Source organism: Chelon labrosus (assembly GCF_963514085.1).
Source record: "Chelon labrosus genome assembly, chromosome: 7".
Taxonomy (NCBI): Eukaryota; Metazoa; Chordata; class Actinopteri; order Mugiliformes; family Mugilidae; genus Chelon; species Chelon labrosus.
This window is the reverse complement of record NC_140343.1, coordinates 10,814,498-10,830,946: the sequence shown is the minus strand read 5'-3', so window position 1 is coordinate 10,830,946 and position 16,449 is coordinate 10,814,498. Positions and strand designations below refer to the sequence as shown.

Here is a 16,449-nt window from a genome sequence, read left to right as displayed (position 1 = left end):
GTTACAGTTCTAAGGATGCAACATGGATAATGCAGTACATGTATTTATTTATTTATTTTAACTGATACTTTTTGGGATCACATACCTGGTGCTGCAATCGTGGTTGTTGTTGGTGCAGTCATGTTTATTGGTGCAGTTGCGTTTACTGGTAATGCCAATGTGGTCGTTGGTGGTGTAGGTGTGGTTGTAGTTGTGGTTGTTGTTGGTGTAGTTGTAGTTGTGGTTGTTGGTGGTGTAGTTGTAGTTGTTGCTGTTGTAGTTGTGATTGTTGGTGCTGCAGTGGTAGTTGTGGTTGTTGGTGCTATAGTTGTAGTTGTGGTTGTTGGTGGTGTAGTTGTGGTTGTGGTTGTTGGTGCTACAGTTGTAGTTGTGGTTGTTGGTGGTGTAGTTGTAGTTGTGGTTGTTGGTGCTGCAGTGGTAGTTGTGGTTGTTGGTGCTACAGCTGTAGTTGTTGTTGGTGTAGTTGTGGTTGTTGGTGCTGTAGTTGTGGTAGTTGGTGGTGTAGTTGTAGTTGTGGTTGTTGGTGCTGTAGTTGTAGTTGTGGTTGTTGGTGCTGTAGTTGTGGTTGTTGGTGCTGTAGTTGTAGTTGTGGTTGTTGGTGCTGTAGTTGTGGTAGTTGGTGGTGTAGTTGTAGTTGTGGTTGTTGGTGCTGTAGTTGTAGTTGTGGTTGTTGGTGGTGTAGTTGTAGTTGTGGTTGTTGGTGCTGTAGTTGTAGTTGTGGTTGTTGGTGCCACAGTTGTAGTTGTGGTTGATGGTGCTGGTGCTGGTACTGCAGTTGAGGTGATTGTTGGTGCTGCAGTTGTAGTTGTGGTGGTTACTGGTGCAGCAGTTATGTTAACTGTCAACAGAAAATTTGCAGATTAAGGGCATTATTTTGCTCCTCCGTCTAGTATCTTTTCATCTACAAAGCCCAGTGTGAACTGTAAACCAAAAGTCTAACTCAAATATGATTACATCTTTCCACCCTTGATTATATTTAAGCTGCAATATGCTGCTAAAGGTGTTGTTTTTTGTTCTGATTAGTGTTTTGGGTGTTTTTTTTTTAGTTTTTTTTTTTTTATGCAACTTCAGTTTAAAATGAAAGCTTTTTGGATTTTTGTCTCACTTGTGATCAGATAAATTTAACTTCAAAACATTTAAAAATTAGTGGCGGACGAAAAATAGAAAAACTTAATGAATATATATATATTTTTTCTTTGCAGTTCAATTCAATTTTTTTAATATAGTGCCCATAACAATCCAAATTGTCTCTCGAAGACTTACAGATCCTATAGCTCCAATTCCTAGAATGCCTGTTTTTTACTAATATGCTAAAGTTTATGATTCCCAAATGTAATTCACAGAGAAATGTTCTTTTGCTTTAAATGTTCTTTTGAAAATGAATTCAAGCCAATTTAATAAAGTGCTTACTCATTTGACAACGGTAACCAACCAAGTCTTAAATAACTAATTTTAAGAGAACAGTTATGCATGTTATCACGCTGATAAAAAAAAAGAGTAAATGTGATGTAACTTTTAACAACAAACTGTATCTTGTCAGATCTGATCGAAATATAATAAAGTACATATACTGAAATCCATTAAGATATTTTACCTTGCCCATAGCAGGCATGAAAATATCCAAGCAAAAATATCCAACAAAGGGTTTTTCCGGCCATGATGAAACGTGTTGTTTCTTCTCACTGCTCTCAGTACAGACTGGTTTCTTGTTTGAGATTAAATCTTCTCTTGGTTTGTGATTTGCTCCTCCTTCAGCTATTCAGCCTATTGACAGAGACCTACTTTCAGACAACCTGAAAAACTAGCTAACATAGCCAGCCTGCACTGACCTTACACCGTGCAGTGTTACGTTGAGAGTCAAGTCCCATAAGAGGAAGTTTAAATGGGGTATGGACCACCTAGACCACTGAGACAAAGCAAATCATCCATCCTCTATTATCCGCTAGAAGGTCATAGGAGGCTGGTGCCTATTCCAGATGAGTGAGAGATCTTTGCTCTATTACAAGGAAAACACAGAAAATTAAACAAAATAACAAGTTTTTGGATTGTGGTGTGGAATAAAATCCCAAGCAGGTACAGGGACAAAATGCAAACCCTCTTCCTCTGAGGTGGCATTGCTGACCACTGCAACAGACCATAGTTTTATAGTATTTCGGACTGATTGTGTTTGATTTCAACACAGACAAAAGATTAATAACACATAAAGTGAAACTATAGGAACACAAACTTTTTTTTTAAGTGTTTATTTGTTGGCCTTTTTTGATAGAGGAGAGAGACATGAAGAATTTTATGAACATCACACACAATTTTGTAAACATCCTGAATGACATTTGTCTCTTTATTTCTTTTATAACTGCCTGGTTGTATCACTGTCATTTAAACACTATTTCCTCAAAGAAAGAAAACCACAAGGTACATTGGAAAACCATATTGGGAAACATTTTATTTTTATTTTACAAAAAATAAAAGAAAGGTTCCTATGGATAATACCTGGGTTTAAAAAACAAAGAACATTGCATAAGTTGAAGAAGACATGCAGATGCATGCGTGCAAAGTGGAATTTAATATTTTTGTTTTCTCAAGTGGTTTATTAACTTTTCTTGGGGTGTGGGTGTTGATAAAGCTCAAAGTCCAACTTGAAAACCAGAGCTTGGTACACTTGGGCCATGGGCGAAAGCATCAACAATGTGGGCTTTCCCAAGTTAAAATTCCATTGCACTCTCTCAGAAAAAAGCATTCCGGGAAACCTCAGTCAAGGTTGTCAGACAGGTTTAAATTCATGTAGTACATGTCCTTTTGTCCTTTCTCAGTATTTGGTCCGCTCAAACTCCACTATGCACTCAGATCTTATCTAAACCTTTGCAAAGTGTTTCTAACACAACTGTGAACTGTAATTATGTTTTTAAATATGAAAAGCCCCAAAATATTTCCCCTATGTTATAAATGTAAACCTTAATTCACATGTTGCACTGATTAGTTGCAATTTAATTGATGCTTATAGTAGTGCTCTTCTTCGTGTATGTGTCACTGTATTAGTAAATTAGCTGACAAAGTAAATTTCTTTCTACCTATTGGTACTCAAAGCACTTGGCTTGTAGAACTACGGTTTTCTTTTGCATCCAAAGTTTTCCAAACTAAACCACTTGTGTTGAGCAAGAACAACAACATTTTATGACATTTTATCATACAAAAAAAGACCAGAGATTATCATACAGGAGCAAAATATAAAATCTGAGTTCAAATAAAAACAAATGATAGATAAATTAGATTTGATGCTGGAAATGTGAAGAGAAAAAAGGGGCAATATTTTTACAAGCCAGTGTGAAATATCCAGTTGATAAAGAGGATCAATTAAAGGGGGCAATTGTGAAAGCAACCAGTATGATAAAAGACGGGTATTAAATAGTGGACGATTCAAGTCAGAATAAAGCATTCATGTAGAGAAGAGAAACTGCCGTGGCACCACAAGGAAGAATTAGTTTCCACCTTGGTTCCTACATGGAACTTGTTTCTCCGGACTTTTTCACTGCAACACTCCAGGCGCATGCTCAGTCGCTCGTGGCTGTTGGCTAACGTGCACGGAGACTCAGACTTGTTGAGTTTACTTCTGCTGCTAAACTTTGTGCAATTGAGCCTATACTTGTGTTTTAGCTATAAGAAATTTACTTCTTCGTATATTTAATGGCACGGAATTTTGCGAGTCTTTACGAAGATAGGAAACTGCAAAATCCACAAGTGGCGAAGCGTTAGCATGTTTGCTAGCTAGCTAGGTGCACAACGCAGAGCAGTAGTGTTATCTTAACTTTCACACGTTAGACTATTTTTTTAAATATTTTTTCCAGATAGTTAAACACTTTAAATTGTTTTGTTGCGAGCAAATATGTCACAGTCGCAAGATAAGTTTCTTTAAATTGGGAAAATCGTAGCCAGCGGCTTATTATTAATTTGGCTATATAATAATGTGACTGCGGTCCTGTAAACATAATGGACAGAGACTTGTTGAGGCAGTGTCTGACTTATCACGGTGAGCCGTTGTTCAGCAAACTGAAATTTGAGCAAACGGAAAACCCAGACTTTCAAGCTGTGGTGTCTGACCTGTGCAAGGCCACGTATGAAAGGTATGTCAGCAGGTTAGGACTCATATATATCACCATGAGACCTTCACTGAGCTACTAGAAGGCTGTTTTGTGTTAATGGTATCTAGAACATACTAATTTGACACTTTGATTGTTCATTTTACTTAAAGGTATAAGGATTATAACAGATATTTTCATTATGGAGCAGTTAATGTCATTTAATTCAAGATTTCACTTTATAGCAGCAATATGATAGCAAGACTTAAAGATATTCTATAAAGCTGAACATCTTCTAATTTGTTTTTTTTTTTATCTGTGTGCCGTGCAGTCATGACACTTAAGTTTGTCTAGAGTTTAATAAGTAAAAGAAAAACCATGCTGAATATTTCTGCGTGCTGTGCAGCAGGGGGGAGAAGCAGAGCAACCCGCTCGTGGAGCAGTTCATTGCCAGAAAGGCCGACATCCTGTTCTGTCCGTCATGGAAGACCGTCACTGTTCAAGAAGAGGAGCACGAAGAGGAGGAGGCTGCAGGTTTGTGTTGGTTATATCGCGTGTTTCTGACTCCATCCTTGTTCCTCCATCAATAGAAACATTGCTGATTTACCCGTTGATCTCTTTTATGCTGTTAAACTGAAGATTTTCTAGACAACCATTAAAATACTGTATTTGTTGACATCTGAACTAAAAATTCAGATATACTAAGTTTCTTTTGATTTTTAATGTGTCAGAACATAGCTGATAATATAATAGCATTGTTGCCAATAAATTTCCTGTTGATTGATTCATTAAAAAAATCAGCTAAATGCCCACTCACACCTAACTGACAACGAAGAACCAGTGAAAACTGTGGCCAAGACACAGGTGGTGCATCACCTGTGTCTTCTCCAAAAAAGTTGCACTTGAATGCAGCGAAAAAAACAACAGTCAACGCCTTTATACACTGCCTGGCCGCCTGGATTTAACTAAACAAATAGGTACGAGCCTCCTGTTGGATAATTACTGCGTGGGTGATTATCTTTCAGTTGGCAACAAGTTATTTAACCCCAACTGATGCAATGAGTAGCTTCTCATTTCTTAAACAACCATGCCTGTTTGAGAAGGGTCAAATCATTGTTATGCATCAAGCAGAGAAAACATCTAAGGAGATTGAAGAAACTACTAAAATTGGGTTAAGAACTGTCTAACACATTATTAAAAACTGGAAGGATAGTGCTATGATCTGGGGTTGCTGCAGTTGCTCAGGTCTAGGTTCAGCAACATTATGTTGCCCAAAGAATGAGGTCAGCTGGCTACCTGAATATACTGAATGGCCAGGTTATTTCATCAATGGATTTTTCTTCCCTGATGGCACGGGCATATTCCAAAACTCATTCAAGATGGCGATGAATCTCCATATTGGTGAGACTGTGGAAATGACCCTGTACTTAATGAGTTCAGTTTAAATTTGATTAGAGAAATTTCTGTTTAAAACCAAGAGTTCCAGAGATTTGTGGTGTTTCCGGCTGGACAGTGCTCTCAGAGTTGTAGGTTCTGTCATTGTTTGGATCTCCCTCGCACGTGGACTAATGTTTTTGCACGTGAGGGTGTTGGAAATTGCAAATATTTAGACCTGAACAAATCAGGATGAGAACAGACGACAGAAAAAACTCTGCAGGACTTGAACTTGTTACGAACCAGGAAACAGACCGAAAAAATGAGGACTAATGCCTTATATCTCAAATCCTCCGGCACCTGATACAGATCTCAGATCACTATGTCTGTGAGATAAAAGCAGTCTCTTTACATGTGCAATGCGCTCATGACATGATGCGCCTTACTGCTGTTTATTCAACCACACAGACACAAACACCTATATAGCATTTATATAATCCTTATATTTTTTGTTCACTATATATTATTTGATAATGTACAATATGTGTCTGATGCACAGAAACGGCACGTGTCTGATTCAGCTTTGTGCCTGTGTTCCTCCAGAGCCCTATGCCATCATGCCGCCGCTGGAGTTATTCATGGAGGTGTCGTTTGAGGAGAGAAGAGCCATGATGTACAGGGACTTGGAAAAAGGAGACATCGTGGTGGGCAGGATCAACAACATCAGAGAGTACGGCTTCTTTCTCACTCTGCTTTGCACATCTGGAGGTCTGAAGAGAGACATAGAGGACCTTGAGTTGTCGGTAGGTCAAAAGGTCGAATCGGTTGAATGAACTTGAGTCTTGTTGTAAAAACCTTGTGAGAGAGTGAAAATAGAAAAACCACAGTCAGTTATGTAAATCTTCTACCTCAGGGGAATGTGGTGGTTGTCTGGGAATTAACTGATTGTTGTCCTTTCCCCTCTGCCTTCAGGCTCTCTGTCACGTCAGAGAAATTCCCTCCACTGGCAGCCATGACGATCCCCTGTCCTACTACCAGACTGGAGACATCATCAGAGGTTAGTGTCTCAAACAACCAGCCGCTTAAGCTCGACACATAAAGACACCATTTCCTCTGTTGATTGAACTCAATGCCCCTTCATGCTGAGTGTCAGACTCACCTTCATGGCCTCGGTTTTGGTGTTATCATAATTTCCACTTGAGTTAGCAGGTTTCGTAAGAGATCAAGAGATGAAAGTAGTTTCTGCACGTTGTTTCCTCATACTTCAGTTCTAGACGAGACTGTGCATCTGATACATCCTGGATATATGATATCACCTCCCCCTGTGTCTGGATCAACCTTCACCTTTTGTTTATTTTTTTTACTTTGAACTGGTTAGTTCATGTGTAGATGCCCACATGTGAAGGGCTGTGCTGAATAGTTTCATTACACAATCAAATTCCTATCAATAAATTTTATCGCTTATCAATAAACATATGCTGTTCTTTGCTGTTTTTCTGTTGTCAGGCTGTTTGCTGTTGTCAGGCCTCATGTCTTACAGCTGTGTTTTTTATTTTTATTTTTTTTGCGCTGTAGCTGGAGTGAAAGACATCGACCGCTACCAGGAAAAAATCACAGTGTCCCTCCATCCAGCCTGTCTTCCTCCCAGCTTAGAGCACATCAAACTGGGTGTTATCACCAGGGAGGAGCTGCCCATACACTACAGGTAACAACACAACAAGGATTGCTTTGCTGAACGCAGACCTGGGAAAGTCCTGGGATCGATTTCGGCGATTAAAAACGCCATTTCCTTCGTCCTCTTCTTAAAAATTTCCCCAGGGTCTCACAAGACTGGTTTTGCGATCAGAAGCACACAGGAGCTCGCAACTTTAGTGAGAGAGATCCAAAACATGACAGAAGCTGCAACCCTGAGAGCACCATCAGGCCTGGAAACTGATGTGTGGCAGCATTTTTGATTGAAAAACTATGGGGAGCTGGACAAAAGCAAAGCCATTATCCAGTTGTGCCAACTAGAGATAAAATATTGTGAAAACACCACAAATTTCATAAATTGTTTTGAAACTGAAAGATAAAATGAACTGTTTCTGAATTTTAAATCGATTCAGTTGCAGTACTCTTAGTGCCCTTCTCTTAACTACCACCAGGCTAGTAATGAACATCTGAGTCCAACCCAGCTGGCGATATTCAAAAGTCTAAACTGACGGCCGTTTATTTTTTGCACTAATAATTTTTCTGAGCTGTGCCTGGAAACGTTTTTATTTTCTGTTCCTGCTGCTCCGACTCACGTATATTCTCCTCTCCTTTTAGTCGCAGCGTTCGCGCAGCCAATGACTCCACTGAGACTTACGAGCGTATACTCGGCGGTTGCCACGGTTACCACAACCCCTCCGTAGTGGAATACCTGCTGGAGAAGGTGGGAGTTAGTGACACCCACCCACCATCAATGATGCGAGGACTGCAGAGGTAAACATGACAACCGACTGGACTTTTAAGTTCATTTGTGAAAGCTTATGCCCGGCATCAGTTATTGTAAGTTAATAATAATAATACTGTACAAAATGTCAAGGGAAGGCAGACAGAACAAGGACACGGGCTACTCCTTTGTTCATCTTTAAATCACTTTTTTACCAACATGTTTGCTGCACGTTTGCCAGTAGGATCACTTAATTTTAGTTGCATGCTTTGACACCTGAATCCAGCTAAAAGTGATTTTCCTTACACTTGAGTTAATGAGTGGTTTGCCTTCTAGCTAGGCTATTAAATACTGGAATGGGAAAAGGAAGCCTGTAATGCAGAGAGAGGACTGCTTTGAAGTTCACTGGAATTCTTACATCTTCTCTCCACAGTAAACTTTTCCAAGAGGAGGATTTTGCTTCCGCAATCAGAAAGAAGCAATCGGCGTCCTGGGCCTTGAAGTGGTAATGCAAAACTATTGACTCTAATCTAACCACTGATGAACTGTTAAACCGTGTGTGTGTAGTCTTTCTTCCTCTGCCTTCTTCTGAGAGTGACGTTAATACGCTCCTGAGCCTCAATTTTGCATGCATGTCCAGTGTCCGTGCAGGTGTGGACCACTTCAAACATGGCCGTCACGTGGAGGCCATGAACGAATACAACAAAGCCTTGGAAATTGACACTAACAATGTAGAAGCGCTGGTGGCACGTGGAGCTCTGTGAGTTGACCTTCAATCTTAAGACCTACTTCTAATGTTATAATACTGGTTTGGTCTTTATAATAGCTTCTAATATTTACCTCTACTTCATTGTGTATTTTTATTTTACTAGATGTTTTGACTCTTTAATCTGACATTGTTGATGTATATCAATTTTACAATGAAACTAAGTACTGCACTGACAAGGTATTAGGTAGGTATTTTGGAAATGTGAAGAATGAGAAACATTTTTGTCTCCACGCCTGTTCCCACAACGAGTTCCTTTTCCTTGACGCAGTAAGCCGCCCTCTGTGGCTTGGGGCCAGCTTTTTTATAAAGGCAAGCATGCACTGTTTAGGCCTTTGAAAATTGACGAAGCACTTTTATTAACTAACAGAAAGGGAACATGGCTACGAATTACACAACAAAAAATGCAGAAAATAGCCGTTATGTTACAGACTTGTTCAGATTTGTGTGTGTTCTTCTCATGTAAAACATCGTATTCCCTCTGTACGCTTGATTTAATGTCCTAAACATGTAATCATTCATACCATAAGAACTGGTTTAAGCAGTTTGGCATGAATCCTAAAATGAAAGTGAAATAAATCTGTCTCAGAACTTGTTTGTCATTTTTACACTGTCTCTTTTTTTTTGTTGTTGTTGTTGTTAAGGTATGCTAACAAGGGCAGCATCATGAAGGCCATATCAGACTTTGAGCTGGCTCTGGAGAACTGTCCAGATCACCGCAACGCCAAGAAGTACCTCTGCCAGACACTGGTGGAGAGAGGAAAACAGTAAGCAGTGCTCCACTTAAAAGGCAGCGAGGTGTGAGAGCTCCATAGCAGCTTCACGACGGGGTGTCCTGATTGTTTTTGATAAAATTCCAGTAGATATAAGAGATATAAAAGAGATCAGTGATAGATATAAACGTTAATGTAATGTTGGCGCTGAGCCTCATGTCTTCTCTCGCGACTGAGATCTGTGGATGCAGTGTTACAACTTCAGTGTAGAGCTTGTTTGTTTTCAGAGTAGTCAGTTAATTGTTGGGTCAATTTATAACCATAAATTCTTCCATTAAACTTTCAACCTTTTTATTTCTCATCATAATATCTGTAATTGAAGACATCATTTCAAACTTTTAACTTCAGTAAAATGAGACTATTCATTACAAGGGTTAAGATTTATTCAGTGTCATTAGGAAAGATTACATTCTGCTATTTATTAGCATAGGTAGTGTTGAGTATGTTTTAACCTCAATGTCTTATACTGATTATAATCTCGAATAGAGCTGTGTTATTTACCTACAAAAGGTTGAATCCACCTACTTGGAGCATAACCTTATGGTATTTAGTTTTGTATGTGCATAAAGGAACTGCTTACAACTTGTAAATCCGCTAAAAAGCAGGGTTGACATATTAGCCACGTGACAATGACTCTTCAGGCTCTGACCACCAACCAGGAATCGGACAAAACTCAATACAATAGTCCAAATACTATTTTTAGGGTGGGAAAGTGGATTTTCTCATTTGAGATGCTGTGGTCAGCTGTTTAAACTTTACAAAGTGTACGTCTTATTGGGCCGATCATGTTAACTTGTTGTTGCAGCCCTAATTTAGTCTGTACTACATATTTACAGCATAAATCCTGCTGTGATGATATGAGTAAGGATCTTAGTTTTCCGAGAAGCATTAATGTTTCCTCTTAATTCCTCGTAATGTTTTTACAAAACACTGCCCGTTTTTTTTTTTTGTTTTCGTACACAATGAAGCTGCCAAGTCATTTTCTGAACACTGGTAATTTTGAACAAGGCAGTCATGCAGACTTGTAGATTACACATTGACTCCAGCTGAGCTCTACCTCAGACTGTGCAGCAATCCAACAGTTTTTTGTATGTTGTTTTAATGTCGAGTTCATAGAAAGGTTCGGTTTCAGGGATACAGCTCAGGAAAGTTGTTTGCGGCCTGAAACTGCGTGAGAGTTACACCTGTGCTTTTGGATGCCCTTTCCTGGTTGATTGCATCACAGCCTTGTTAATCCTTTTTTTGTCCAGTGTGTTTTCTTAAATAGACACGGTAATCTCACAGTCTTGTAATCTTGTGACGGTGAAGTGATGCAGAAGGAAAAAATAACAACAGGATTTGTACTTCCTGTAGACCTGCAACATTATATTAACTTCACAAAAATAAAGCCTGATTTGCTGTGTTGAAGCGTTAGAGTAAGCATCAGCTGGCCTGATTTGTTCCCTTAGTAAAAAGGAGGTGATTGTAATTAATTAATTGACTTTATTGTTTCCGTGCACAGGCTTGAAGAACAGGAGAAACTGGTAACAGCAGAGGGACTTTACAGGAAAGCTCTGTCTCTAGATGACTCAAACCCTGAGGCACAGGACGCCCTACACAAGATCACAGACACTATACAGGTGAGCGGGCCACAACACAAACACACACACACAGGCTGTGTGTGACCTGGCAGGTATGCATTGTGTTTATTTTAAGCGTAACTATTAAAGGTCACGGCAGTAGTAAAGCATGCAAAGTTTTGTTTGTCTTTATTGTAACTATGGATGTATGAATCGCCACATAAAAACAAGTCAAACAAAGGAGCTGCTACTGTGTGATGGTGAAGATTATTTTGACATTTAAGCGTCTGACACATGTAGTGATGTGTCACATCCGTCTGGTTTTGTCTCACTATTAAAAAAAATAATCATAACTTAATTTTTTTTTTAGTAGCATTGATCAATATTTTTATGCCTCTGTGTTAGCGACAGTCGTGGCTGGAGGCATTGTCTTTTGGTGTTCTGCATCTCAGGAACTCTTTGATAGCATTTCATCAGATTTTTCCATAAATTTGGCAAAATCATCCACTTGTACGTAAAGATGAATTGTTTAAAAGTACACTGGCACCTTTATTTAATATATGCCTCCAAGTATTATATTAAAAATGGATGGAATAACTATTTTTATGTTTATTTTATAAATGTAGCTTCAAACGTGGGGCTTTCTTGTCTGCACCATTTACTACACCACTTTTTGTTCACTTTTTTTGCTCTAATAGATTCAGTTTTGGCCATAGCCGGTTTAAAAACGCCCACTTCACACTAGCTACCAATCACCAGATAGCGTACAGACACATTAATCAACTAACTGATGAACGCAGTGGAGCATTTAGCATCTAAAGAAACTAATATTTTTCTTGGCAGCTGGTGGAGACCAAAAACAGAGCTAAAAATGTCTGAAACACGACTTTAAATAATAATAATGCTGCTCCTTAACTACTAGCTTCACATGTAAGCTATAGTTTACTAGAAAGTCGACCATATAAACTTATTTCCGTGTGCGCAGCTTATGTCTGCAACTTTAAATTTAAATACTGGAGAGATATATGCAAATATTACAAGTGTAAGTAAGAAAGTATTCACATTGTAAGATTTTATTCCTCTACAATGATGAAAAAGGCTTTTTAAACCTGACCAGACATTGAAAACACAACTAAGAATCACATGTTTTCCAGTGTACTTATATTTTGACAATTGCAATGTGCCCAACATACTAATAACCTGCTTATACAAGAGAAACGTCAACCCACACACACTACTGAGAAAAGCACTACTTAAGCTTGTAGTCTCTTAAAACAACATCTTCTCTATTCGTGATTATTATTTTTGTTCCAAACACTGTGGTTTGTAATACTGATGAAGTGTTTTGGTATGTGTGTGTGTCTGCGACACTGGGACTCTGCCCCTTGACCCTCCGACTGCCACGGTCTTGTCACCTGCCTTGTGGGGATGAAAATAAATAAATAAATAAACTGCACGATGACAACGACGTCTCCTCTTCTGGACACTGGTGTGTGCCGTGTCCCCCGGTCCTAATACGGTAACGTTGAAAACCCTCCTTCTCTCTCTCAATGGGGAACAAATGCTGTATGAATTCTCTGCACCTTCACTTGTCCATCCACCTGCTCTAAACCGACTCTCCTTCTCTTCGATCGTAACTCTTCTTCTGTGGTAAATATGTGACTTCACCGTCCGACTTATCTGTCATTCTGCCTTCTGTTTGCTTCTTATCTCTTCAAACCTTTTACTTTTCCTTTTCATGCTTTTTTCTACACGAATCGACGAATAAATGGCTGAATGTTGTTCCGCGGCCTTTGTTGCATGTTTTGCGTCCCGCGGTGTGTATGTTTTTGAAAATGTTTTCTGTGGGCTTCTGCCTGGCCGCCGTTGTCATAATATACCTTGCCTTTGCCTCGTCCGGCGACTGTAAAGAAATCGATCCGCCTGCGAGAAGAAGCGCTAGCTAAGGAGCAGGTCAAAGCTAAGAGCGGCCCGACGAGCGCTGAGAAATTACGTAAGATCCTAAAAGAGGAGAAGAGGTAAGTTGCCTGATCTTTTAAAAGTAAGGCAGGATAATGCTCTGCCTGTAGAGACATCTGTAAGTTAAAAAGAAGGAATAGATCATCAATGGTTATCTTCTTATTCTTTCAGGATGAAGAAAAAGCGGAAGAGATCGTCCTCTTCTTCTTCGTCATCCTCCAGGAACTCCTCTTCTTCCTCCTCCTCGTCCTCTCGCAGGAGGTCCAAAAAGAAAAAAAAGAAGCGGAGGAGGTCTGACCGTGGGAGTAAGCGCCATCGCAGGATCTCGTCAAGGGACAGCAGCAGGAGGAGTGAGGATGGTAAGAGCGAGAAAGACAGGAAGGAGAAAGAGGAGGACGAAGTGGAGTGGTATCCCGCACCTCCCAACACCTCCGCCACTTTTCTCAACCAGAGGGGAGGCCCGGGGTTTGGTTTTAGGGATGAGGAGGAGGTAGAACAGAAAGACGTGGAGGATAGAAAGATCAGTCAGCTGTACTCTTTGTCGGCAGCTTCAGAGGAGGACGAGTCTGACTCCTCACGTAGAGAAAGGAAGAAAAGGGAGGAGAGCAGATCAAATAAGAGGAAAAACAGTCGGAGTAGAAGCCCAGAGAGAAAAGAGAGGAAGAGCAGGAGTAGAGAAAGAAAGGATAAGAGCAGGGAGAGAGGGATTGAGGATAACAGGAAAGACAGGAGAAACAGCGACTCCAAGAGGAGGAATAGTTTAGATGAGAATCAAAAACGAAAATCCTCTTGCTCCTCAGCCGAGTTGGAGCACTCCCGGAAATCTAGCTTCCGTTCCGAATATTCAGAAAACTCTGCTTCCAAGCACCCGGAGAACAGGATGAGGCGCGACTCATCTAGTAGGAGCTCCTTCGATGGTGGTAGGTATGAGAGCAGAGCCAGGCATGAACATCGTGAGGGAGAAAGCGCAGACAGGGAGAAGGAAAGTGAAAGAGAGAGGAGCGCGTCAGAAAGTGTTGGAAATCACAACGAGCAGACCGGGATGAGGCCTAAAAAAGAGCTCCCTGCAAACCTGCTGGACATTTTTAACCAGATTGCCAAGTTCGAAAAAGGAAAAGGAGTGAAGCCAAAAAAATAACTCCAAAACAAAAGCAGAATATCCCAGTGTTATGGAGAAGATGTAGATGTTTCTTCATGAAATCATTCTGTGCAAAAAAAAACAACAGGCCAGATCTGTTGAATGTCCCCTGCTGTTGTAAGTCCTCTATTCAGTGTTGGAGAAATGTGTCTTTTACTTTGAAATGTCTTATTCTCAATGGTTAGACTTAAAGTCTGCTAGCAGCTGCAGTAATTTTTCAGAGAATGGCTTGTCAAAATGGAATAAAATGTTCATCTGATTGGCGTCAAACTGATTTAAACCGAGTAAACGCTTTAAAATAATGCATCAAGATGTTAATAATTTAAAGGAGCGGTGTGCAGGACATTCAGAATTGTGTTTTCATTAGTGTAAAATCCGTTTTCCAGTTCCTCATCCACTGAGCCCCGCCATGTTTCTGTAATAGCACAGTCAAACCAGAAACTGGTTGCAGAGTTTCTTCCACTAAATTGTAGGAAAGCGAGGTAGTTGCAGTCTTCAACTTGACTGCTAGGTGGAGCTAAACGTACACACTGGTCCTTTAACTGGCTGAACGAAAGAAGTTTTCATCAGTGAAAACTTAGCGGTGCAGGATTACGTTATTTTCTGGAAAACTGCTTTGAACAAACACCCAGTGAATGAGATGCAGTCACTTACTACGTTTACATGGACAGTGTTCCTTTAACTTGAATGAATTTTTTCCTATCAGTGATTTGAACTTAACTGTTTACACTAAATAGTAAATGTAAATGTTTACATGCTGACAGTGTGTCTGCTGCTGTGGAGTGTCAGATCTCCCAAAAATAAAGCAGAAAATAATTTTTTACCAACTTTACCAACATCACTGAATTCTTCCAATAGAAGATGACCAATATTTTTAATACGTCCGTGTTTCTGTTTCTCCTTGAAACTTGTCACCCGATGTTTACTCTACGAGAAACAATGGATTTAACCCCAACCCAACAAGAGAGAAATCGGATCAAATGTTTACCTGGTTATTAGGAGCTAATATTTTCGTACTGACCAGATTATCAAAGGTTCACACCTCATCTCTGAATCAGACTGAAAATTCCTTCTTATCAGTCCAGTCTGTTTTTAATGAGGTGGTTTAAGGAGATGTTTTTATTCTGATTATTAGTGAAATAATCAGAGCGCCCATGTAAATGCAGCAAGTGAGCAGCACTTCACGACATTAATGAGTACTGTTGTTACGCGTTGTCCAGGTACACTGAGGACATTTTTGAGGACACCTACTTGTGTAACAACGTCATGGGTTAGGGTTAACACCAAACTAACACACCTGTCGAATGTGACGTGGATTGAATAAACTCCTGCCGTTAGAGACTCCTTCCCTTTGTCGTAGGATTGTAAGAACTAATCTTCCCACTTAAATATTCATTTTATGGACATTTTGACAAGTCATTAAATCAGTTGGTACCTTTTTGTTTCGTGATGTCCAGACTTTTTACTGTTAAAGGAAAACAACTGCCTTATGTTTACAGCCGAGTGCCATTTTTGTGCGTTCTTTCTTTGGCTTGTCGAACCTCTTCCCAAACAACCTGACTGTTAACGCTACAGGCTTCACATAGTACAGATGTTCCAGCTGTGATCACAAACATTTTGATTGAGTCAATAAAGCATTTAAAATGTCTTAAATTTACTCATCTGTGTTTTTTTTTATTATTATTTATTACTGATGCGTGTAATTTAAATCAAAATCCAGAGCAAAGCTGACCTGAAGCGACCTCATCTGTAGAGTCAAATTAACAAATTAACATCTTTATCATAGAGGACTTCATCAGCTTCCAAGGTCAAAGACTGCACCATCATTGTCCTGTCGTAACACTCAATATATTTGACTTGACAGCATCAAAGAACATGTTCAAGGACACAGTCCATGATGATGCAAATGCAACCGTGCAGAAAACCTCCAGTCAGACTTTGTGGTGGAAATATTCACCTGTGGGGCTGTTTCAAGCCGCTTGCACAGGATCCTACCGAGAGAGAAATACCGGCGTATTTTGCAGATGCATGCTACCTCTTCTGGCCCGGTAATACACGTGGAAGAGGATTAATTTTCCAGCGGGGTATTGATCCCGAACACGCGTGGAATCCACTGTACGTCGGTGCCGTTTGAAGTCCAAGGAGGAGCGAGCGCTGCAGGCCTGTGGAGCTTTACCCTCCACTTTTGCGAGACCCAAACTTTGCTGAGAAAAAATAAAATAAATAGGAAAAGTTGAAAGGGGAAACACACGGCAACATCACAAGACTTTTTGAATCAGGATTTTATCAAAGGGGTAGTTCACCCAAATTATGAAATAAACATGTTTCAAATAATAATGTCTGCAAAGGCATCTACAACAACTGACCTTATGTGAGGTTTCTTCCCTTCTAAAG

At 39.9% G+C, this 16,449-nt stretch overlaps 1 protein-coding gene across 2 annotated transcripts; it reads left to right on the top strand.

Moving 5' to 3' along the window:
• Positions 1–3,551: 3,551 nt before the first annotated feature.
• On the top strand, positions 3,552–15,694 carry ttc14 (tetratricopeptide repeat domain 14). Of its 2 annotated transcripts, none has more exons than XM_084548772.1 (12): positions 3,552–4,118; positions 4,483–4,607; positions 6,051–6,250; positions 6,420–6,504; positions 7,023–7,152; positions 7,755–7,910; positions 8,294–8,365; positions 8,501–8,620; positions 9,271–9,393; positions 10,901–11,018; positions 12,870–12,976; positions 13,089–15,694. In XM_084548772.1, the coding sequence occupies exons 1-12, from the start codon at positions 3,985–3,987 to the stop codon at positions 14,053–14,055; spliced, it is 2,337 nt and encodes a 778-aa protein (XP_084404898.1). In that variant the 5' UTR covers positions 3,552–3,984; the 3' UTR covers positions 14,056–15,694. The 2 variants fall into 2 exon arrangements, with proteins under 2 accessions (XP_084404898.1, XP_084404897.1); XM_084548771.1 differs by having other exon boundaries at positions 4,480–4,607.
• Positions 15,695–16,449: the final 755 nt, after the last annotated feature.